At 43.0% G+C, this 24,291-nt stretch overlaps 2 protein-coding genes and 1 long non-coding RNA gene across 8 annotated transcripts in view; 1 reads left to right on the forward strand and 2 right to left on the reverse strand.

Annotated features, from left to right (window-relative positions):
• Nucleotides 1-5,143, reverse strand: part of METTL9 (methyltransferase 9, His-X-His N1(pi)-histidine) — a 58,880-nt gene extending 53,737 nt beyond the window's left edge. The window contains exon 1 of one of the 4 annotated variants that reach the window (XM_017342523.3): nt 5,023-5,143. In XM_017342523.3, coding sequence (XP_017198012.1) covers nt 5,023-5,067 — 45 coding nt within the window. In that variant the 5' untranslated portion in view covers nt 5,068-5,143. Of the gene's footprint in view, nt 1-365; nt 382-2,809; nt 3,197-5,022 lie in introns of those variants that run through there. The other 3 variants (XM_002711822.5, XM_008257874.4, XM_070064594.1) reach the window with 3 other exon arrangements.
• LOC138847038 (uncharacterized) overlaps nt 3,384-24,291 on the forward strand; it is a 54,327-nt gene continuing 33,419 nt past the window's right edge. For all 3 annotated transcript variants that reach the window (XR_011384656.1, XR_011384655.1, XR_011384654.1), the window contains exon 1: nt 3,384-4,121. This is a non-coding gene — a long non-coding RNA (uncharacterized lncRNA). The remainder of the gene's footprint in view (nt 4,122-24,291) is intronic.
• LOC108176787 (transmembrane protein 180) overlaps nt 13,455-24,291 on the reverse strand; it is a 53,517-nt gene continuing 42,680 nt past the window's right edge. The window contains exon 7 of the mRNA XM_051847901.2: nt 13,455-13,757. Within this exon, the coding sequence (XP_051703861.1) occupies nt 13,730-13,757 (28 nt within the window). The 3' untranslated portion in view covers nt 13,455-13,729. The remainder of the gene's footprint in view (nt 13,758-24,291) is intronic.

A 24,291-nucleotide genomic window follows, 5' to 3' on the forward strand; every position in this document is an offset into this window, starting at 1 on the left:
AGCGCAGAGGAGCCTTGCTTCTTCTCCAGGCTATACTAACTAAGCAGCAATATTTAATAAATAAGCATTGCCCAAGACCTCTCTTTTAACCATAGCTTTCTCCATCATAATTCCTTAATAAAATAACCAGAAGGAAGACTTGTGCTAAGTATGGTTCAATCAAATCCATAACTCTACTTTCATGTAACTCCAAAAGAACCAGATGTGGCTGGCTATGGGAGCCACACTCCCAAATGAACACCAGAAGACCTTGTATAAAACAATTAATGGGAAAGGGGAAAAACCATTAAAGTTACTTCACAAGCAACAAAGTTATAAGACAAACCCAAGATCCTGGACTATAACATAACAAATCACCAACTCACCCACAAAGCAGAATGGACGGCCTCCAACTGTCCATTCACTTTATCTATGACACTTTTTTTTTTTTTTTTTTTGACAGGCAGAGTGGACAGTGAGAGAGAGAGACAGAGAGAGAAAGGTCTTCCTTTGCCGTTGGATCACCCTCCAATGGCCGCCGCTGCAGCCGGCGCACCGCGCTGATCCGATGGCAGGAGCCAGGATCCAGGTGCTTTTCCTGGTCTCCCATGGGGTGCAGGGCCCAAGCACCTGGGCCATCCTCCACTGCACTCCCTGGCCATAGCAGAGAGCTGGCCTGGAAGAGGGGCAACCGGGACAGAATCCGGCACCCCGACCGGGACTAGACCCCGGTGTGCCGGCGCCGCAAGGCAGAGGATTAGCCTATTGAGCCACGGCGCCGGCTCGACACTTTTTTCTATACACATTTTTCTTTTGTTCATTTTAATCTTGATTCATGGACAATTATTTTCATAATGTGAGTATATTCATCTCAAAATTAGTATCTGGATTCATTATTCTAAGGAAAACAGTTGATCCCCCTAAATATTCAGCACGAGATTGATCTTCAGCCTGAAGAATTATCTGCCAATTGCTAAAGCAACTGATTAAAACACACCAACGCATGCCAGTGTCTGAGACACGTAAAGTCAATGAGGTATCTGAAACCTGCATTAGTTTTCACGAAAAATGGACCAACTCAGCTTTAAAAAGGTACAGAACTAAAAAGTATTCTCTGTTGGGAGATATTCTCAGGCTATGTCCACATAAAAATCAGACTTTTTAAACAAGTTTTCAATTGTTAAAGTGCAAATCTTTTATGAGCACTGAAAACGTATCAAGTTGCTGCAGTAGAAAATAATCATGTCAAATATTTTCACAAACACCAACAATCGTAATTCCGTGTCGACGGAAATCAATTTTTTTTTCCTATCCAGGACTTTATTTCAGTTGCTTGTTTAAACTGACATTTCTAATTCATTGTTGTACACCATTATCCATGTTCCATATGGATATGTGACATTCTGATAACAGTATACAATTAACCGTACAGAACTTTAGTATTGTTTCCACAAGAAGTAACTCATATAAGTAATTAATTCACAGCAATCAATCTGGTTTTACAATTACAGTGTGTACAATATTTATGGACATTTCTAATGATATCATAGAAGTGATGGCCTAACAAATTGCTGAGGGATTTCCAAAAACTGTATAGAAACTTGGCATTCCTTTAAAAATAGAGAAAAGGTCACAATAAATATTTACTAGATAAAAATTAAATGTTCCTTTTCTAAGTGAATTGCTTTATCTCCTTGGATAATCATTTACTTTCCCTAAAACACACGCAATCAACCTGGGTGTAAAGTCTCTGAACATCTGGCATACTAAGAAAATAACACAGGAAAATGAGGAACACATAAAAATTATGATGATATGGGGAATAATTAGTTACTGTGCTCTCAAATAGCTGCAAATGCTAGAGCTATTATGAGCCCACACTGGCAGGGCTTAGAAGACTCCCTTGCACGAATGTTTAAGGTTAGCTGCAAACTCCATTATGGTCAAACATGAAATCCCTCACACTAATTCTACGGCTGGCCTGTTACATACTTCGTTAAGTGTCACCCAACCGGTGACATCGCGTCGCTCACGATCCAACCCTGCAACTCCGATTCAAGGATTCCCTGTTGCTCCCTTCGGTTCTAAAATCCCTTGCATCATCTTCTGCAGGATCACAACCGTTCCGGTCAGCTAACTAAATCGAAGTTTAAGGGCGATCTCGCTCACGTTCACAAGGAAACGGTGGGTAAGGACGCGAGCCAGAAGACCTGTCACACATTTTTTTTTTAAGCGCTGAGGGAAAATGTCACCCGAATAAGCCGGGAGAGTTAACTGGCTCTCGAGGCTCGGCTGAATCTCTTTAGGACCCTTTGTAGGTTCTAGGATTCCACTAGACAAAAAGAGGCACCGGGTTTTCGTTCTGTTGTTTCTCGGGAATCGGGGGTAATGAGTTTGTGGGTTTTTTTTTTTTTTTTTCAATCTCAGGCCCCCCGGGAGCCCTGGCCCCACACCGTCCCGAAGTTCCTCCAGTGCTGCCGCCGGCAGCGGACAACCAGGTGGCCGAGCGCCTGCCACCACCGCCCGCGACCCGGGAACAATGCGGGGCTCCGGGGCGCCCACGCTCCGGCCGGGGGAGGGGAGAGGGAGGGCCGCCCTCCGCCCGCGCCCGGGAACAAAAGGCGCCGCGGGGCCGGGCCGGGCGCCCAGGGGCGTCGCGGAGCCCGCGCCCGACGGCGAAGACGCAGGGAAAACTTTCTGAGGGGCCGGGGCGAGGGTCGGACAGTGCCCCTCGCCTCGCTCCGGGCACAATAGCGGGGCCGAGCGCGGGAAGGCCGGGCCGCCACGCCCCCGCCCCGGCCCCGGCCCCGGCCCGGGCCTCGGCCAGTACCTGGTGGTTCTCCTTCCTGCCACCCGCGGCCGCCGCCGGCCCGCTGGGGCCGCTCGTCATGTTCACGTACAGGGAGCGGGTGAGCGGGCTCCGCAGCGTCCACATTCTCCGCGCCAGCCACACGGACGCCAGGCTCAGGCACAGCCAGCTCGCCAACAGTCTCATCGGGAGCCGCGGCCGCTAGCGCCGATCACCGCCGGCGCCGGGGCGAGGAGGAGGAGGCGCCGCCGCCTCCGGCCACCGCCGCCGCCGCCCGGGCTCGAGCCATCGCGTCCAACTTGCCCATCCAGCCCCTTCAGGGCCGAGGCGGGGGAGAGGGTGGCGGGGAGGAGCGGCCGGCGCACAGCCTGTCGCCTCCCCTTCCCTTCCGGCCGCGGAACGCTGCCGCAGCCGGCCCCAGTTTCCACCCGGAGCACGTACAAGCGGCCGCGGCGCGTTTTCTCCGGGCGCGCGCGCTCCGTCCAATGAGCGGGCCGGCCGGGAGGCGGGACAAAGGGAGCGCGCACTCTCCTGACGCGCGTTCCCGCTTCTCTGCGCGGTCGCGGCCGCTGGGAATGGCGGAGAGGGTTTTTCACGTATTTAGGACTGGCGGTAATTGCTTCCTGCCCTTCCACGGTGGTGCCCACAGCACCTCTGGTCTGTCTTCGCCTGGGCCGTTGCCTCTGGGCCTCTCAGCCCAACCCGCGGTGGGACTTTTAACCTGATCGCGTAGATTGACCTAGGAGATGACCTAGAACTTGCGGACCCTGCTTCGAGACTTTTCCAGAGAGACGGCCCCTGCCAGTTCTGTTACCGGCCCAGCTGCGTGGTCTCCGGTTTGCATTTGGAGGCCACGAGCCAGACCCCCACCCTGCTTAGCGGAAGCTGCGAGGCGAGATTGAGGGGAAAGGATGCTATGGACCCCTCCCTCCCTCTTCGCCTTCCCACCATCGCTACCTGCCCACCGGTTCTCCCGGCTGACGAGTCACTGGCGACGGGTTTCTAAGAGGCAGGAGTGTGACTACGCACGGTTGATGAGTGTTCTGCCGTATTGGTGACCCTGCCCAAGAAGGAAGACCCCAAGCTTGGTTTGCTCGAACTGGCAGATGGGAGTGGGACCCGACGCTCCTGAAGCTTACTCGCTTGGGGGAGCAGCTTTACCCCGGATGTTTCTTCGATCATTTACGGCACGAGGAGACCTAGGAGCGTTTCAAAGCTGTAGGGTTACACCGTGTGCCTGTGTCCGAAGTTCTTCCTGCTGCTGCTGCTTCTCCAGCGACAACTAAGGAGTAACATACTCGTATTCCTAGGCCCTCATTAAGCACCTTCCAAGGTTTGTCCGGCAAATGCTTTTCACTTACCTGCACCAGAAATAATGAAATACATTTCCTTTTACTTTAAAGGAAATAAGCCTTTTGGTGAATTCCACATTACAGAGATTTTTCATTTATGAAATGGTGGGGTGATGACCCACAGACTAGGAACAAACTCATTGCTTACAAACACACTATCGTCTGGAAATTCAGCGTGGCACCTTTCCTTAACAGGGTTAGCCTGTTGCTGATATGACACAGGTTATAACCAAAGGAGGCACAGGGTTTTTTTGTTCTCTGTTTCCAGTGTACTCCATGACCACTTTGCCAAAACCCCAAAGATCCTGTGCCTCTATAAATCTAGTTCAACCCTTTGGCCCGAACCACGGAAAAGGAACTGTAGTAGCCAAGTCCAGATAACTCAGGTTGTGTACTATGTCAGTGCTCCCCGTCCTCCCCTTGGGATCAGTATCCCAGATAAACCAGTCCTTTCTCAGAAGAAAGCCTTCATATTTTTAAAGGGGGAGGGGGGAGTAGTGAGAGCCACAGGAGGGCATAAAGTGGCATATTTCATTTCTGTAGACAAAGGTTTTTCCCAACTGTAGAGTCAGCCTGCTGAGCTGCAGCTCAGACACTGCCACATGTGTCAGATGAGCAAGAAGCAAATAGGTGGCTGCTGTGGTCTGAAGACTTGTGGGTCGGTGGACTGCCAGGAAGCCTAGATCTCAAAGGAGCAGGTTTTGTTTTATTGCCTGAGCAGCTAGCCTGGAAAAACAACCACCCACACGTTTAAGATACTCTGTAATCACCACAAGATATTCAAGTGCATGTTATTTACATTTAGCAAGCCCAGGAAGAAACACAAGCACAGTGTGAGCAAATCGTTTGCCTAAAGGTAGCAGAGCAAATTCAGCAGCAGACCTTGTCATAGAGCCTGGCATCCCAGCTCCTGGTCCTCCGATCCATCTCAGAGAAGCCTTGCTGTCTCTTCTCAGAGAGCTTCCTGCATTACAAATGAGGAGGAAAGAAAACAGCAAGGGTGAATATACTAAGCAGAAGTTCAGATTGCCCTTGGTAACTGCCCCCTGCCTTCAGCTACTAGAATGTCACCGCTGTATATTAAAACCTCACTGATCCATAGTAGCGAGGGCAAGAGGCACAGATAGCACAGAAAGCCATATATAAGCCAATATCCTTTCCAATGTCGCTTTGAAATGCTGTGATACTTGAAAGACACACAAATGGCACTCTGTGCTGAGCTGTGTTCAGGGACCTTAGATATCTCACTCTGCACAGGCCCAAGATTCTGGCTGGATCACTTTCCTATCTGCATCTCTAGGCAAGGCCTTGTGGCTTTAAGCCATAAATTATGGCATTTTCATGTACTCTTTTCAGTTAAAGAAAATAATGATACGAGAACCCATAGAGCGAGACTTGGATATTAAAGATTTTATTTATTTATTTATTTATTTATTTATTTGAAAAGTCAAGGTTACAGAGAGAGAGAGAAAGAGAGGTCTTCTGTCTGCTGGCTCACTTCCCAAATGGCCACAACAGCCCAGGATGAGCCAGGCCGAAGCCAGGAGCTTCTTCCCAGCCATCTTCTGCTGCTTTTCCCAGGCCATGGGCAAGGAGCTGGATTAGAAGTAGGGCAGCCAGGACAGGAACCAGTGCCCAGATGGGATGCCAGGATTGCAGGCAGCAGCTTTTCCTGCTATGCCACAACATCGTCCCCTCCGTAATGTTTTTAAATCAGTAAATGTAGAGGATTTTTATCTGAACTTAGTGATATAATTTCAATCATGTGCAACAACATCGCTGTGGTCTCTAACTGATAAATTCTAAAAGTGAAACTATAAACATTAAAAAAAATCAACCAGAAGTAGATTTGAACCAGGAGGCAGAAGTTCTTCAGTGGCAAATACAGATAACACAGTGAACTTGATGGACAGGTCACCCATGCTATTCATTAGCATAGCTGTTTATCATTGAAACTCTAGAGACAGACTGGATTGAAGCCTGGCTCTGTGCTTCCTTAGGTTATGCAGTTTGAGCCAAGTTACCTCTCCAAGTCTCAGTTTCCTCATCTGTAAAATGGAAATAACAATAATGGTTACCTGTCTCATGGGGATGTGCTGAGGATGCCTCACCACATAGTAAGCACTCAAAAAAATGTTCATTTGCTTTTGTTTTCACTTTAACTCGTAAGAATCAACCTCCTTGGAGAGCCTCCCTTCTAATCCATAAACTGAAGACTTTGATTGTTAGCTGTTAACTTTATTATACATCTGTGAGCATCAGATGATCTGAAAGCTTCATAAGCCATAAAGCATCAATCAAGGTTATCATAACAAGGATGTGATTTTGGCCTCTGCAAAGCTCCTCTCCATAAAACATTCTCTCGGAATCCGTGATAGCTTATCTTTAAAATGTGCCTATCCTCAGAGCCCATCATAAGACTTCAAACCAAGGGAGTAAAGATGTAGAGTAGGGGAAAGGCATGTATGAGAAAATTTTCAAACCTAAATCACAAAATTAGGCAACAAACGCTTGTTATTTAGTTATCAACTATGACTGTTCTTTTTTAAAGGAAAGCATTTTTTAGAAAGATTATTTTGTTTATTTGAAAGGCACAGTTACAGAGAGGCAAAAGCAGAGAGAGAGAGGTCTTCTATCTGCTGGTTCACTCCCCAAATGCTGCAACAGCCAGAGCTGGGCTGATCCAAAGCCAGGAGCTTCCTCCAGGTCTCCCACGCGGGTGCAGGGGCCCAAGGAGTTAGGCCATCTTCCACTGCTTTCCCAGGCCATAGCAAAGAGCTGGATCAGAAGTAGAGCAGCCAGGACTTGAACCAGCATCCATATGGGATGCCGGCACTGCAGGTAGTGGCTTTATCTACTATGCCGCAGCACCAGCCCATTATGGCTATCTTAAGTAAGGAAGTCTTTCATAGCAGGGTACTTCGAAAGTTCATAGAAAAATAAAATTAAAAGATGTTTATTTTGATGCAAAACATTTTTGAAATCCATGCACAAAATTGAAATTGGGACTTGCGTAGTGGTGTAATGGGTTAAGCTGCTGCCTGCATCACCAATATATCTCATATGTATGCCAGTTCAACTCCTGGCCACTATACTTCCAATCCAGCTGCCTGCCTGAGAAATCAGCGGAAGATGGTCCAAGTGCTTGGGCCCCTGCCTCCCACATGGGAGACTCACCTGGAGTTCCTCTAAGTATACCTTTCAAAGAAATACAGTAAATCTTTTTAAAATTTTTTTGAAATAAAAAATTTGAAATCCATGCATTCTCTGTGAATTGTTTGAAAAGGCATTTCAAAAAATTTTGCACCAAAATAAACTTATATTTTAATTCCATTTTCCATGAACTTTTTGAATTACCTTTCTACGTGGAACTCTTCCCACCTGGTTCATCTTACCACCTCTATGCCAGCCGTGACATTTCTTCACCTGCTTGTGGAATCTTCTAAATTCCCAGGGTTTCCTCACAGCAATCTTGGGTCAACTTTAGCTCATGTCAAGAATATCATAGGGGCTGACGCTGTGGTGTAGCATGTAAAGCCGCTGCCTGCAATGCCAGCATCCTATATGGGCGCTGGTTCAAGTCCCAGCTGCTCCACTTCCGATCCAGCTCTCTGCTATGGCCTGGGAAAGCAGTAGAAGATCACCCAAGTCCAGATGGGCCCAGCTCTGGCTATTGCAGCCAATTGAGGAGTGAACAACAATATTAATATTTATTAAGTGCATGCAATGCATCAGGCACTGGACTTACAGGATTGAAAAGCAAAATAAGAGGCCGTTGTTGTGGTATCGCGGGTAAAGCTGTTGCCTGCAATGCCAGCATCCCATAGGACCGCTGGTTCAAGTTACCTGCCTCTACGTGGGAGACTCAGAAGAGGCTCCTGGCTCCTGGCTTCAGATCAGCCCAGCTCCAGCCAATGCAGCCATTTAGGGATTGAATCAGTGGATGGAAGATCTCTCTCTCTCTCTATCTCTCCCTGTTTGTAACTCTGCCTTTCAAATAAATAAATCTTTAGAAAAATAAATATTTGTAAAAAAAGGAACGCAAAATAATGTTTCACTCTCATTGAGCCTGCTCTTTGCCAATAATCTTGCAATGACTATATAATTACAAATTGCTGAGTGCTAGGAAGGACTCAGGACATATCGTTAGAACTCAGAGACCTGTCTTACCGAAACAGCGGGCTGGAGGAGGGAGAATGTTTGGGGAGAGCTGCCTGAGGAAGTGTGGCTTTGTGTTCCTCGTTTTGACACCTCCTTGCTAAGTTTGAGAGCTTCTGAGTTGCCCAAGTTCTTCCGGACCACAGGTGAACCAGCTAATTGCGAGAACAAAAATGGGTGCTCCTCAGAACCTTACAGAAGGTGAGGAATCACAGTGTTACACACACACACACACGCGCACACACAGAGAGATTTCTAGAGAACAAAATGAGATCATATCTGTACAGTGCCCTATATACAGTCAGCTATCAACTAGTAGCTCTGGTTGTCACTGTTGAACCGTAAGGCTGAAGTGAGCCTAGCTCTCCTTGGATGGGCTACACCCGGCGATGAGTAGCCACCTACTCATACTTTATCTTAGTCTCATACAAGACAGATTCCTAAAAGGAGAGTCCTTTTACTTAAAGCTTAACTAAATTCTGATCTCCACCAAACAAACCAATTTCTCAAACAAGTATACAAAGTAGGAATTAAATATATATCTTGTACCACCTAAACTATCCTTTCTAAGGCACCATTTCTTATGATTTTAAGGGCTTGAACTTGCTAGATCATAAATTGATTAGCTCTAAATGGTGGTGGTACAACTGAGGTCAAATAAGAATCATATGTAATGTCTTAAAGAAATGTATTAATTTAATACCCTGTGATTCCACTTCTTTACCTATAAAATCAGCCACCTCTGCACTTAGGTTGTGCATATATTGGACTACTTCTGAAATCCTTAAAAGGAATCTGCATGTAAAATGGTTTAAGCTAAAGGAATTTGTGTTTTTGAATTTGTATGCCAACTGAGGTCTTTCTAGGAGTAGGTCTCTGAGTCAGCTCTGATAAGAGAGAAGACTGTTGTTTTCATTCTATTTCTGAGGCACATTCAAAGGTCCAAAGAGCTTTCATCTTGTGTTAAATACACTTTTTTTAGACAAAGACATTTCTCTTTTTTTAAAGATTCATTTATGTATTTGAAAGGCAGGGTTACAGAGAGAGAGAGAGATCTTCCATCCACTGGTTCATTCCCCAAATGGCCATAATGGCTGGAACTGGGCCGATCCAAAGCCAGGAGCTAGGAGCTTCTTCTGGGTCTCCCACATAGGTGCAGGGGCCCAAAGACTTGGACCATCTGCTGCTGCTTTCCCAGGTCTCTTGAATGGTTGCTTCCTCTTCACCCCATTCACCATGTAACTTTATAGCACTATGTTTTGATTTCTTTATGGAAACTATAAGCCTTCTTATTTTATGATGATAAAGCATTCAAACTTAGGGTTTATATTGAATACATGAAAAAAACTGCACTGTACAATGAGAAAGTTTGTAAAACTTAAAATCTCAACATTTTCTAGTAGGCCAAAATTTTATGTATCCATCAGCATAATTGATCCATAAAGAGTCTGGGTAACATTTCACACAACAACCACATCTCTGTTGGCTTGAAAATAGACCACTATTTTATTTTTGCACAACCACAAGCTGATCAGAAAATAAGGAACAATGCTTTTATGAAAGAGGATACTTGAGCAATCAGCCAACCTGAAAATCAGACAGAACAATCTCCTTTCTCTAGTGAAAACTGATTGATTTTCTTAACAGCCACAGCTAATCTGAGCTTGTTTTACAACTTAGCCTAGGATATTCTTCAAACTTATTGTGTGTACAGCTCATTAAATCAGAAGAAAGGCATCTGGTTATTAGAAAACCAGAACCACAGCATTGTGAGACCCCCTGCCGTTTTCATCTTCCCATTATGGTTTCCCCTTACCAAGCATTCTTTGTTCCATAAAGTTTCCTAAAATTGACAAAGTCAATATTGAATGCAGCTATTAAGTTATTCTACAATAGGAAGTTTATTTCTCAGTTCGTTAGCTTTCTATGCTCAAGTCTTTGGAAAAGTTGAGATGTGACAGGGACAAACATTAGAGGCTAGTAGCTTCCTCTACTACAAAGAATTTTCCCCTATAGCCAGCTTCTGCCTCCCACACCCACCCTGGGGACACAGGAAATCCAACTTGGCTGAGGAATCTCAACAAAGTATAGCTTGTTACACCAGGGAAAATCCACATTATGAAAAACTATACATGGATTTCAAAATTTGTTAGACCAAATAAACATTTTTAAATTCCATTTTTTCCATGGACTTTTTAAAATTACCCTCATATACGAATATAAAACAGGAAAAACTCGGGTCTTATTGCATACAGGAAGGTCTTATTGCCTAGAAAGGTCATCAGTTAGATTCAACCCAACCAAATCTACCCCAAGACACGTTATAATCAAATACTCCAAAATTAAAGGCAGAGGATTCTCAAAGGTGCAAGAGAAAAGAAACACATAAAATAACACATAAAAGTGTCTCAATTCATCTGACCACAAATTTCTCAACAGAATTCTTACAGGCCAGGAGGGAGTGGGGTGAGACTTTCTCAGTACTGTAGGAAAAAACTGCTAGCCAAGAATACTGTCCCCAGCAAAGCTAGCCTCCAGATATGACAGAGATAAAGATGTTCCCAAATAAAAACTAAGAGAATGTATCATCATCAGACTTGTCTTAGAAGAAATGCTATATGGAGATTTTCAAACTGAAACAAAGAGAAGGTAATAAGAAAATACCAGAAGGTAGAAAACTTACTGCTTAAAGTATGCAGAATGCTCTAATATTGTAAACAATGGGTAAACGTATCTTTAGTATGAAGATTAAAATGATTAAAAATAATAACTCTACTAAAATATTAGGAAACAAGCAATATGGAAAGAAGTAATGTGGAACATAAAAAATTCAAAATGTGGGAAGAATGCAGTGCAAGTACAGAGTCCTTTATTAGTATTTCTTCTCTCTTCCTGTTTTTGTTTCTTTTCCTATCTTTCAATGTTAAGTTGCTATCATTTCAAGATAGCTTGTTATAACCAAAAGGTGTTTTTTGTAAGCCTCATAGTAACCACAAAACAAAACTCTTTAACAAACTTACTAACAATAATAAGCAAGGAATCAAAATTCTACTAGAGAAAATCACTTCACTATGAAGGATGTTTGTAAGAGAGAGAGAAAGATGGAAACTACAATAAAACTAGAAAATGGACATCAAAATAGCAGTAGTAAGATCTTACATATCAATAATTACTTTAAATTAAATGGATTAAATTACCCAATAAAAGGATACAGAGTTATCAAATGGATTTTTAGAAAAAATATGATTTAACTATATACTGCTTGCATATAGTTGAACTCAAACAGCTCAACAACAAAAAATAAAATTATAAAATTAAAAATGGGCAGTAGCGGTGGGCCTTAAACCAGCACTTGGGACACTTGGATCCCATAGGGGAATGCCTACTTCGAGTCCTGGCTACTCTGAGTTTTCCATCCAACTTCCTGCTAATGCACTTGAGAGGCAAGTAGATCATGGCCCAGGTACTTGGGTTCCTGCCATTAATGTGGAAGGATGGAGTACTTGGCTGCTGGCTTTGGCCTGCCCTGCTCAGGCCATGGCAGCCATTTGGGTAGTGAATCAGCAGACGGAAGAGTTACACCAGAAGACAGGAGATTTAAATTCTAGTGTCCCTTAAAGTTACCATGTGACCTTGGAAAAATCACATAATCCCAAGTATCCTGTCTGTAAAACTGCTAATTATTAAGGACAAGCCATGCATAAAGGCATAGACCTTTACCCATTTACTTTCCTTAGTTAATTATGAATTCTGTAGATTTTTCCAAATTCTAATGTAAATATACCTGTATTTACACAATACTCAAGAGAAGTGACTTAATTCTCTGTGTTTCCCCACACGCTTTAGAAACAAATCTTACAGTTTCAGACTTCCTTAACTCTCCTTAAAACAGGAAATACTTCACCGCAAACAGTAATTCCTGTTACAAAGTTTTTACATAGAGATGATCTTTTCTTTCTTACTTATTTGGAAGGTGGAGAGGGGCAGAGAAATAGAGATCTCCTATGCACTGATTCACTCCTCAAATGCCGGCAACCTCGGGACCTGGGCCAGGCTGAAGTCAGGAGTTCAAAACTCAGTCCAGGTCTCCCAAGTATGTGGCAGGGACAAAACTACTTGAGCCATCATTTGTTTTCTCCCAGGGCGTATATTAGCAGAAAGCTGGAATCCGGAGCAGAGCCAGGGTTTGAACCCAGGTATTCTGATATGGCGTGTAGGTCTCAAGTGGCATATTAACCCCTAGGCCAAACACATGCTCCAAGATGGTCTTTTGTTTAAGAATTATGTTCTTAACAAATTGTCAGCTTCTTATGACCTGAAATCAAACCCTTGGCTTTCTTACTGCCACACATTCATCACATACACACACACTTACAAGGATGAGAGTGTGCACTAAGTGCCAAACCTCATGCTAAGCTCCTTACACATGTCATCTCTTTTAATCCTGATAACAACATGATGAGGTTGATATTATTCTTACCACCTTTTTACAGAAAAATCATCCAAGGCACAGAAAGATTCCAAAGTGCTATGAAAGTTGAAGCAGGATTTTGATCTAAGTAGGGTTGCACAAGTCCCATCCTTTACCACAATGCTCTACTGCCTCCTAGTGTTCATTAACAGTCCTTGGCCACCACTAGCATCCAAGTCACTGGCAGAACTGGTTAAAATGCAATTTCAGGGCTAGTCCAGGTATATTGATCCAGAATCTTGTTGTAAATAGGGAGTTTTCAACATGGTTCATCAGAGAAGACAGAGAAGAGGTCCTTAGCAGAACCAAGCCAGACTTTAATAACAAGTATTTAAAGTTATAAAATTCATTTTTTTAATTAGATGATTTTTTTTTTTTTTTTGACAGGCAGAGTGGACAGTGAGAGAGAGAGACAGAGAGAAAGGTCTTCCTTTGCCGTTGGTTCACCCTCTAATGGCCGCCGCGGCCGGCGCGCTGCGGCCGGCGCACCGCGCTGATCCGATGGCAGGAGCCAGGTGTTTCTCCTGGTCTCCCATGGGGTGCAGGACCCAAGCACTTGGGCCATCCTCCACTGCACTCCCTGGCCACAGCAGAGAGCTGGCCTGGAAGAGGGGCAACCGGGACAGAATCCAGCACCCTGACCAGGACTAGAACCCGGTATGCCGGCGCCGGCTCTTAATTAGATGATTTTTATTTCAGAGGCCGAAAAATAGACAGCTCCCATCTGCTGGTTCACCCTAAATGCCTGCAACAGACAAGTCTGAGCCAGGCCAAAGCAGGGACCTGGGAACTCACTACAGGTCACCCACATGAGTGACAGGGACCCAACTACTAGAGCCATTACCTGCTGCCTCCCAGGGAGCTGGAAGTGAGGGCAGAGCCAGGACTCACCCTGATATGGGATGCAGGCATTCCCAGCTAGCATCCTAACCAGTAAGCTGAATGCCTGCCCCAAGGCAATTAGTTTTCAACAGTCTGTTGAGATAACCTAGAAAAGAAAATGACATTTCCAAACAGTAAATGAAATGGCATTCATGTTATTATTTCAGGACAAATTTCCAAAAATAAAATAATATCTACAATATATCATTTTTAAGCCAGATAATCCACCCTCTTTGGGTTAGAATTTATGAGTTTTGACAAATGCATAAACTGTGTAAGCACCACCAAAACCTAAAACATTTCCTTGTGCCCCTTTGCAGTCAACATCTCTCCCATCTCTGGCAACCATTGATGTGTTTTCTGCGCTGAGTTTTGCCTTTTCCATAAAGCATGCAAATGGAATCATACACTGAGTCTGGCTTCTTTCGGTTAGCATAATCTGACATTCATTCACACTGTTGTATGTATCAGTAAATCAACTGCTTATTGCTGTATGGTATTTCATGTTATATGGTATTCCATGGTATAGATGTACCACAGTTTGTTTATCCTTTAACCAACTGAAGGCCATTTGTTTTGTTTCCAGTTGTTTTTGATGACTACAAATAAGGCTGCCATAAATATTTTTGTACGTATTTTGTGTGAGCACAAATTTTTGTTTCTCTTAGGCAAAAGCTAGCAAAGGAATTTCTGGATCATATGTCAAATGTATATTTAAGTTTCTTAAAAGAAACTGTCAAAGAATTTTTCCAAGTAGCTGTACCACTTTAATTCTCACCAGAAATGCATGAGAGTTCTTGGTGCTGCACATTCTACTCAGCACTTGGTATTGTCAGTTTTTATTTTTTTAAAATATTTATTTATTTATTTGAAAGTCAGAGTTACACAGAGAGAGGAGAGGCTGAGAGAGAGGTCTTCCATCCAATGGTTCACTCCCCAATTGGCTGCAATGGCCGGAGCTGCACCAATCTGAAGCCAGGAACCAGGAGCTTCTTCCGGGTCTCCCACACAGGTGCAGAGGCCCAAAAACTTGGGCCATCTTCTACTGCTTCCCCAGGCCATAGCAGAGAGCTGGATGGGAAGTGGAGCAGCCAGGTCTCGAACCAGCACCCATATGGGATGCCAGCACTTCAGGCTAGGGCGTTAACCCGCTGCGCCACAGCGCTGGTCCCTGTCAGTTTTTATTTTAACCTTTGTACTTGGTATACAGTGGTAACTCATTATGGTGTTAATGTACATTTTCCTAATGACCAGTACTGTTAAGCATCTTTTCATGAATTTATTTTCCACCTGAATATTTTCTGTGGTGAAGTATCAGTTCAGAACTTTCCTCTTTTTTATTAGATTGTCATCTTACAATTGAGTCACCACTCAACTTCTTTATATATTCTACATTTAAGTCCTTTATTCAACAGGCATTTTGAAAATATTTTCTTCCAGTCTGTGGCTTACAGTTTTATTTTTTTTAAAGATTTATTTTATTTATTTGAAAGAGTTACAGAGGGAGGTAAAGACAGACAGAGAGAGGTCTTCCAGCCACTGATTCACTCCCTTTTAAATGGCCACAACTGCCGGAGCTGAGCTGATCCGAAGTCAGGAGCCAGGATCTTCTTCCAGATCTCCCATGTAGGAGCAGGGGCCCAAGGACTTGGGCCATCTTCCATTGCTTTCCCAGGCACAATAGCAGGGATCTGGATCAGAAGTGCAGCAGTTGGAACTCAAACCGGTGCCCACAGGGATGCTGGTGCAGTAGGCCAGGGCTTTAACCTGCGAAGCCACAATGCCAGTCCTCATTTTTATTTTCTTAACTTTGTCTTTCAAAGATCAGAAGTTTCTGGTTTTGATGAAGTCAGTCTTATCAAATTTTTCTTTTATGAATTGTCTACTTGATGTCACATCTAAGCAATCTTTACTGTCAGTGTCAGATATATTTTCAGAATTACATTTAGGTGTATGATATGCTTTAATTTTGTATTTGATACAAGATGTGAGTTAATCTTTTTTAACTGAATGTCTAATTATTGACAATATTATTTTTCTTCTCTTGAGTTGCTGATCAATTTTTGTCAAAAGTCAGTTTTTCACACATACATGGTTTTATGTCTAGACTGTATTCTGTTTCATTTTTCAATACCACACTTTCTTGATTACTGTAGTTCCAGAGTAAGTAATTGGAATCAGGCAATTTGAGTCCACCAACTTTGTTTTTCTTAAAACTGCTTTTTCTTATTCTAGTTATTTTGTTTTTCCTTATGAATTTTTTTCAAAAAAGATTTAGCTTTTTATTTGAAAGGTAGAGTTACGATGAGGGAAAAGCAGAATGAGATCTTCTATCTGCTGGTTAACCCCCCAAATGGCTGCAGCAGCCAGGACTGTGCAAGGCCAAAGCCAGGAGTCTGGAGCCTCCTCCAGGTCTCCCAAATGGGTGCAAGGCCCAAACACTTGGGATATCTTCCTCTGCTTTCCCAAGCACGCCAGCAGGGAGCTGGATCAGAACTGGAGCAGCTGAATCTCAAACTGGCACCCATATGGGATGCTGAAGTTACAGGTGGCAGCCTAATCCGCTAAGCCACAATGCTGGCCCCATTTCTTTATGAATTTCATGATTAGCTGTCAATTTCTACAAAATTTCCTCTTTTTTAAAAAAAGATTTATTTATTTATTTGAAAGTCAGAGTTACACAGAGAGAAGGAGAGGCAGAGAGAGAGAGAGAGAGAGAGAGAGAGGTCTTCCATCCACTGGTTCACTCCCCAATTGGCTGCAATGGTCAGAGCTGTGTTGATCCAAAGCCACGATCCAGGAGTTTCTTCTGGGTCTCCCACATGGTGCAGAGACCCAAGGACTTGGGCCGTCTTCTGCTTTCCCAGGGCATAGCAGAGAGCTGGATCGGAAGTGGAGCTGGGACTCAAACTGGTACCCATATGGGGTGCGGGCACTACAGGCAGTGGCTTTATCCACTATGCCACAGCGCCGGCCCCTCTTTTGTGTTTGATTGGATTCCATTTGGAGAACTGACATTTCAAGAATATTCAGTCTTGGGGCCGGCACTCTGGCATAGTGGATAAAGCCACTGCCTGTAGTGCCGGTACCCCATATGGGCACCAATTCGAGTCCCGACTGCTCCACTTCTGATCCAGCTCTCTGTTATGGTCTGGGAAAGCAGTAAAATATGGCCCATGTGCTTGGGCCCCTGCACCCATGTGGGAGACCCAGAAGACCTCCTGGCTCCTGCCTTTGACCTGGCCCAGCTTCAGCCGTTGGGGCCATTTGGAGGGTTAACCAGCAGATGGAAGACTCTCTCTGGTTCTGCCTCTCTGTGATTCTGCCCTTAAAATAAATAAATCTTAGGAAAAAAAATAGAATATCCAGTCTTCCAACCCATGAATATGGTATATATCTCTGTGTCAATTTCCTTTGATTTTTTTCATCAGTACTTTCTAGGTTTTATCATACACATCTTGCTTTTCAAAGAAATATACCCCAAAATTCCATGGTTCTTTTTTATGCTATTATAAATGGTAAGTTTTAAAAAGTAATAGCAAGGCTGGCATTGTGGCACAGCAGGTTAAGCTGCCACCTGTGGATGCGGTATCCCACATAAGTGGTGGTTCGAGTCTCAGCTTCTCCACTTTCCATCCAGCTCCCTGCTAATGTATCTGGGAAAGTAGTGAAGGGTGGCCGAAGTACTTGGACCCCTGCCATGCATGTGGGAGACCCAGATGAAGTTCCAGGCTCCTGGCTTCAGCCCAGCTCTAGCCATTGGGATCATCTGGGGAACAAATTAGCAAATAGATCTCGCTCTCTGCATTTCAAAAAATAGTAAATCTTAAAAAAAAAGTGTTATCAGTTTCTAAATGTTTTCAATATATAGAAATATAGTTGACTTTCATCTCTTGATCTTGTAACCTGTGACCTTGCAAAACTCACTTGCTAATAGTTCTGGTATTTCTGTTGAAGAGTCTAGGAGATTTTTTTACATAGACAATCCTGCCATCTGCTGATAGAATTTGATTTCTTCCTTTCACATTTGTATGCTTTCCTCCTTTTTTCTTGCCTTATTGTCTGGGATAACCTGATGATTTTGAAAGGTATGGGAAGAGCAGACATCCTTGCCTTGTTCTCAGTCCTAATAGGAAAGCATTCAGTCTTTCACCATTAAGGATATTAGCTCCAGATTATTTTTAAAGGCCTTGGTCAGTTTGAGAATTTTTTTACTCTTATGTATCTATGATTTTTTTACATGAGTAGATTGTGCATTTCATCAACTTCTTTTTTTACAACAATTAAGATGGTCATATGGCTTTTATCTGTTGATATTGTGAATTATATTGATTGATTTCTGAATGCTGAATCAACACTACATTCCATCAATTAACCCATTTGGTTATGTTTAACACCCTCTTCATATTAACTAGATTATTGATGTTTTGTTGAAGACTTTTGTGTCTGTGTTCATGACAAATTATGGTTTTCTTTTCTTATATCTTTGGTTGTGTAGGGTAGTATTAGTCTCATAAGATGAACTGGGAATAGTTTTGTTCAATTTTCTGAAAGAGTTTGTGTAAAATTGGTATTATTTCTTTCCTAAATGTTTGGTAGAATTTGCCAGTGAAACCATCTGGGTCTGGAGTTTTCTTTGTTGGAAACATTTAAGTTGTCAGATTTGTTGATATAAAGGTTTCATAATATTTCTTTATCTTTTATGTATCTGTAGAATCTGGATTGATGCCCCTTCCTTTCATTCCTGGCATTGAAAATTCATATCTTCTCTCTTTTTGTCTTGAATAATCTGGCAAGAAATTTATCAGTTTTATTGATATTTTCAAAGAACTAACTTTCAGCATAATTGATTTTATTTTTCAATATTATTAGTTTCTAGTCTTTATTATTTCCTCCTTCTGCTTAATTTGGGTTTAATATGCTCTTTTCTAGTTTCTAAATGAAAGCCTAGACAATTGATTGGAGACCCATCTTTATTTTATTGTTTACTTTTTGAAAGATTTTATTTAATAAATATAAATTTCATAGGTATAGTTTTTGGAATATAGTGGTTCTTCTCCCCATACCTGCCCTCCTACCCACAAACCATCCCACCTTCTACTCTCTCTCCCATCCCATTCTTCATTAAGGTTCATTTTGAATTCTCTTTTTATACAGAAGACTGACTATACTAAATAAATATTTCAACAGTTTGCACGCACACAGACACACAAAGTATAAAGTACTGTTTGAAGATAAGTTTTACCATTAATTCTCATAGTACAACTCATTAAGGACAGAGGTCCTATATGAGGAGCAAGTACACAGTGACTCCTGTTGTTGATTTAACAATTGACACTCTTATTTATGATGTCAGTGATCACCCAAGGCTTTTGTTATAAGCTACTGAGGCTATGTAAGCCTTTTGAGTCCACAAACTCCATCATTATTTATACCTGCTATAAGCAAAGTGGAGGGTCTCTCCTCCTTTCAGAGAAAGGTACGTCCTTTTTTGATAGCCTCTTCTTTCCACCAGAATCTTACCCACAGAGATCTTTCATTTAGGCCATTTTTTGCCACAGTGCCTTGGCTTTCCATGCCTGAAATGCTCTCATGGGCTTTTTAGCCAGATCTGAATGCCTTAAGGGCTGATTCTGAGGCCAGAGTGCTGTTTAAGGCACTTGTCATTCTATGAGTCTGCTCTGTGGCCTGCTTACCATGTTGGATAGTTCTCTCCTTTTTTTTTTTTTTTAAATTTATTTGAAAGGTAGAGCTAGAGAGAGAGAGAGAGAGAGAGAAAGGCCTTCCTTCCGTTGGTTCACTCCTCAAATGGCCACCACAGGTATCCAGGAGCCAGGTGCTTCCTCCTGGTCTCCCATGTGGGTACAGGGGCCCAAGCACTTGGGCCATCCTCCACTGCTCTCCCAGGCCACAGCAGAGAGCTGGACTGGAAGAGGAGCAACTGGGACTAGAACTCAGCGCCCATATGGGATGCTGGTGCCACAGGTGGAGGATTAACCCAAGTGAGCCATGGTGCCGGCCCCAGTTCTCGCCTTTTTAATTCTATTTATTATTATTAGCAGACACTTAGCCTTATTTATGTGATCTCTTTGATACTTATTCCTATCTTTATGATCAATTATGAACTTAAACTGATCACTGTAACTAGTAAGATGGCATTGGTACCTGCCAACTTAATGAGATTTGAAATCCCAAGACCAAGTTTTTAGCTTTATCCTTAGGGGTAAGTCCGAGGGAACATGTACCGAACTGTACATCTCTTCCCTTTCTTATTCCCACTGTTATTTTTAACAGGGATCAATTTTTTTTTTTTTTTTTTTTTTGACAGGCAGAGTGGACAGTGAGAGAGAGAGACAGAGAGAGAAAGGTCTTCCTTTGCCGTTGGTTCACCCTCCAATGGCCGCCGCTGCAGCCGGCGCACCGCGCTGATCCTGGCAGGAGCCAGGAGCCAGGTGCTTTTCCTGGTCTCCCATGGGGTGCAGGGCCCAAGCACCTGGGCCATCCTCCACTGCACTCCCTGGCCATAGCAGAGAGCTGGCCTGGAAGAGGGGCAACCGGGACAGAATCCGGCGCCCCAACCGGGACTAGAACCCGGTGTGCCGGCGCCGCAAGGTGGAGGATTAGCCTATTGAGCCACGGCGCCGGCTAACAGGGATCAATTTTCAATTGAATTTAAACACCTAAGAATAATTCTGTGTTAAGTAAAGAATTCAACCAATGATATTAAGTAGAAAAAGAAAATACTAAAAAGAATAAAATAGTAAGTTGTTCCTTGGCTTATCAAGTCGTTGCTTCTCATAGTGTCAATTTCATTTCTACAGATTTCAGATTTCCTTTTAGGTGCTCAGTTAGTTGTCACAGATCAGGGAGAACTTATGATATTTGTCCATTTGGGACTGGCTTATTTCACTCAGTATGATGTTTTCCATATTTCTCTATTTTGTTGCAAATGACTAGATTTCATTTTTTTACCACTATTTAGTATTCCATAGAGTATATATCCCATAATTTCTTTATCCAGTCTTCCGTTGACAGGCATTTAGGTTGATTCCATGTCTTAGCTATTATGAATTGAGCTGCAATAAACATGGAGGTGCAGATGGTGCTTTTATTTGCCAATTTAATTTCCCTTGGGTAAATTCCAAGGAGTGGGATGGCTGGGTTGTGTGGTAGGGCTATATTCAGATTTCTCCAGTATCTCCAAACTGTCTTCCATAGTGGCTTTACCAGTTTGCATTCCCACCAACAGTGGATTAGGGTGCCTTTTCCCCACATCTTGGCCAGCATTTGTTGTTTGTTGATTTCTGTATGTGAGCCATTCTAACCAGGGTGAGGTGAAACCTCATTGTGGTTTTGATTTGCATTTCCATGATGACTGGTGATCCTGAACATTTTTTCATGTGTCTGTTGGCCTTTTGATTTTCCTCTTTTGCTGTTTAAGTCCTTGGCCCATCTTTTAAGTGGATTGTTTTGTTTTTTTTTTTTTTTTTTTTTTTTGTTATTGTGGAGTTTCTTGACCTCTTTGTAGATTCTGGTTATTAATCCTTTATCAGTTGCATAGTTTGCAAATAATTTCTCCCATTCCGTTGGTTGCCTCTTCACTTTCCTGACTGTTCCTTTTGCCATACAGAAACTTCTCAATTTGATATAATCCCAGTTGTTAATTTTGGCTTTGGCTCGCTTTGCCTTTGGAGACCCCTCTTTTCTTTTTTTTTTTTTTCTTTTTTTTATTTTTTGACAGGCAGAGTGGACAGTGAGAGAGAGAGAGACAGAGAGAAAGGTCTTCCTTTTGCCGTTGGTTCACCCTCCAATGGCCGCCGCGGCCGGCGCGTTGCGGCCGGCGCGCTGTGGCTGGCACACCGTGCTGATCCCATGGCAGGAGCCAGGTACTTCTCCTGGTCTCCCATGGGGTGCAGGGCCCAAGCACTTGGGCCATCCTCCACTGCACTCCCTGGCCACAGCAGAGAGCTGGCCTGGAAGAGGGGCAACCGGGACAGAATCCGGCGCCCTGACCGGGACTAGAACCTGGTGTGCCGGCGCCGCAAGGCAGAGGATTAGCCTAGTGAGCCGCGGCACCAGCGAGACCCCTCTTTTCAATATAAGTATTTAATGTCATAGATGTTCCTCTGTGCACTGTTCTTGCTGTATTTCACAAATTTTTGATGCATTTTCTTTTTTTCAATTCAAAATATGTTCTAATTTCTTTTATAACTTCCTCATTTACTCATGAGTTAATTACAAGTATATCTTAACTTTCAGATATTTTTTAAAAGATTTTTATTTATTTGAAAGGTGGAGTAAGAGAGAAAGCGAGAGGGAATCTTCTGTCTGCTGGTTCACTCCCCAAATGCCTTCAATAGCTGGTGCTAGGCCAGGCTAAAGCCAGAAGCCAGGAACTCCATCCAGATCTCCCACATGGGTGGTAACGCACTTGGGCCATCATCCATTGCCTCCCAGGTGTGTTAGCAGGAAGGGGAGAAGAAACCGCCATCATTAAAACGGTTCATATATATTTTTAATTATAGAAGTTATATTAAAAGCAAATGTGGTAAATACCCAAAACTCATGACTTCCTGATCATTTCACTACATTTTTTAGATTTGAGACATAGAGCTCTCATCTTTCAGTTCTTTGCCCAAATGCCCACAATGGCCTGCCCTAAGCAGAAGCCAGGAAGTCAATCCAGATCTCCCACATGGGTAGCAGGGACAGAATTACTTGAGCCATCATCACTACCCTCCCAGGTTCTGCACTGTCAGGAGGCTGGAGTCAGGAATCAAAGTAAGGCACTCTAATGTAGGATGCAGGTATCTTAACTGGCATCTTAACTTCTATCTCCAAGTATGTTTTTTTTATTATTATTTCTAAATTATGCTCAACACTTTTTATCAGTAAGATTTATAATTAAGTTACATACATATAAATATGCATGCATTTTTTCAAAGACACAATTATGAAGCATTGCACACCAAAGTATATGGCCATCTTATGCTGAACTGATTATCAGTCTTGGATAAGAAAAGCCAAATAGGCACATTCATGAATACTTCAAAAAGTTCATGGAAAAATACAACAAAAAGATAGGTTTGTTTTTGGTGGCAAATTTTTTTAATGCATGCCTAGTTTTATTCCATAATATACATTTTCCATGAAATTTTCCAATGCCCTTTGAACGCATGAACTCCAAAATTTCTCGCACCAAAGCAATCTTTAAATTTTCTCATGAGCATTTTGAAATACCCTCCTAGAGTCAGAGTCAGCTGGATGAAGGGGTACAAGTGAGCTGGGAGTCTGGCACTCAGCCAGCCGAGAGTGTGTATATGTGTGTGTAAGAGAGAGGAGGAAAGGAGAGAGGAGGGGAGGGGAGAGGAGGGGAGAAGAGGGAAACAATAACACTGCAGTTTGTCACAGAGAAAGCTGTCTTTGCCTTTCCTATTCCAATCCATGCATGGCTCAACTCTAATTTCCTTGAGTGCATATGAATTTGCTATTGTATCCTTCTAAAAATCCTTTCTTGAAGATCATTGAAATTCAATTCTTTTCTTTCCTTTTTTTTTTTTTTTAAGATTTCTTTATTTTATTTGAAAGTCAGAGTTACACAAAGAGAGAAGGAGAGGCAAAGAGAGAGGGAGAGAGGTTCCATCCGCTGGTTCATTCCCCAACTGGCCGCAACGACCGGAGCTGCACCAATCCGAAGCCAGGAGCCAGGAGCTTCTTCTGGGTCTCCCACACAGGTGCAGGGGCCCAAGGACTTGGGCCATCTTCTACTGCTTTCCCAGGCCACAGCAGAGAGCTGGATCGAAAGTGGAGCATTTGTGACTCGAACTGGCATCCAAATGGGAGGCCAGCACTGCAGGCGGCAGCTTTACTCACACAGCGCCTGCCCCTGGATTCCTTTCTTGACCACCAAAAGCACCCTAAGGTAGTGAGCCACATAAATCCATCTTACTGGAATTCTTTTATGCAGGTCCCAAATCTGACTTTATCCACTGTTTCTTAAATTAATTAATTAATTTAATAGATAATTATATATATTTATGTTTTGATATATTTATACATTGCAAAAAGATTAAATCAAGATAATTACCATGTCTGTCACCTTCCCTATCATTTTTTGTGGTGATAGCATTTAAAATTATTTTAACAGTTTTAAAGTATATAATACAGTATTGTTAATTATGATCACCATGCTGTGGAATAGATCACTAAAACATATTTCTCTTGTCTAACAAAAATTTTTGTGTCCTTTGACCAATATCTACCCTTTGCCATCCCTTCCACCCTCCAGCCTCTGGTAACCAACCTTCTATTCTCTATGAAATTGACTTTGAGATTCCACTTATAAGTGAAATCATGTGGTATCTTTCTTTTTCTTTGAAGATTTATTTTATTTATTTGAAAGACAGAGTTACAGAGAGAGGCAGAGACAGAAAGAGAAAAGTATTCTATCCGCTGGTTCATTCCCCAAATGACTGTAAAGGCCAGAGCTGGGCCAATCTGAAGCCAGCAGCCAGGAACTTCTTCCAGGTCTCCCATGTGGGTGCAGGGGCCCAAGGACTTGAGCTGTCCTCTGCTGCTTTCCCAGGTGCATTAGCAGGGAGCTGGAGCGGAAGTAGAGCAGCTAGGACTTGAATTGGCAT

This window comes from Oryctolagus cuniculus, chromosome 19, assembly GCF_964237555.1.
Source record: "Oryctolagus cuniculus chromosome 19, mOryCun1.1, whole genome shotgun sequence".
NCBI lineage: Eukaryota > Metazoa > Chordata > Mammalia > Lagomorpha > Leporidae > Oryctolagus > Oryctolagus cuniculus.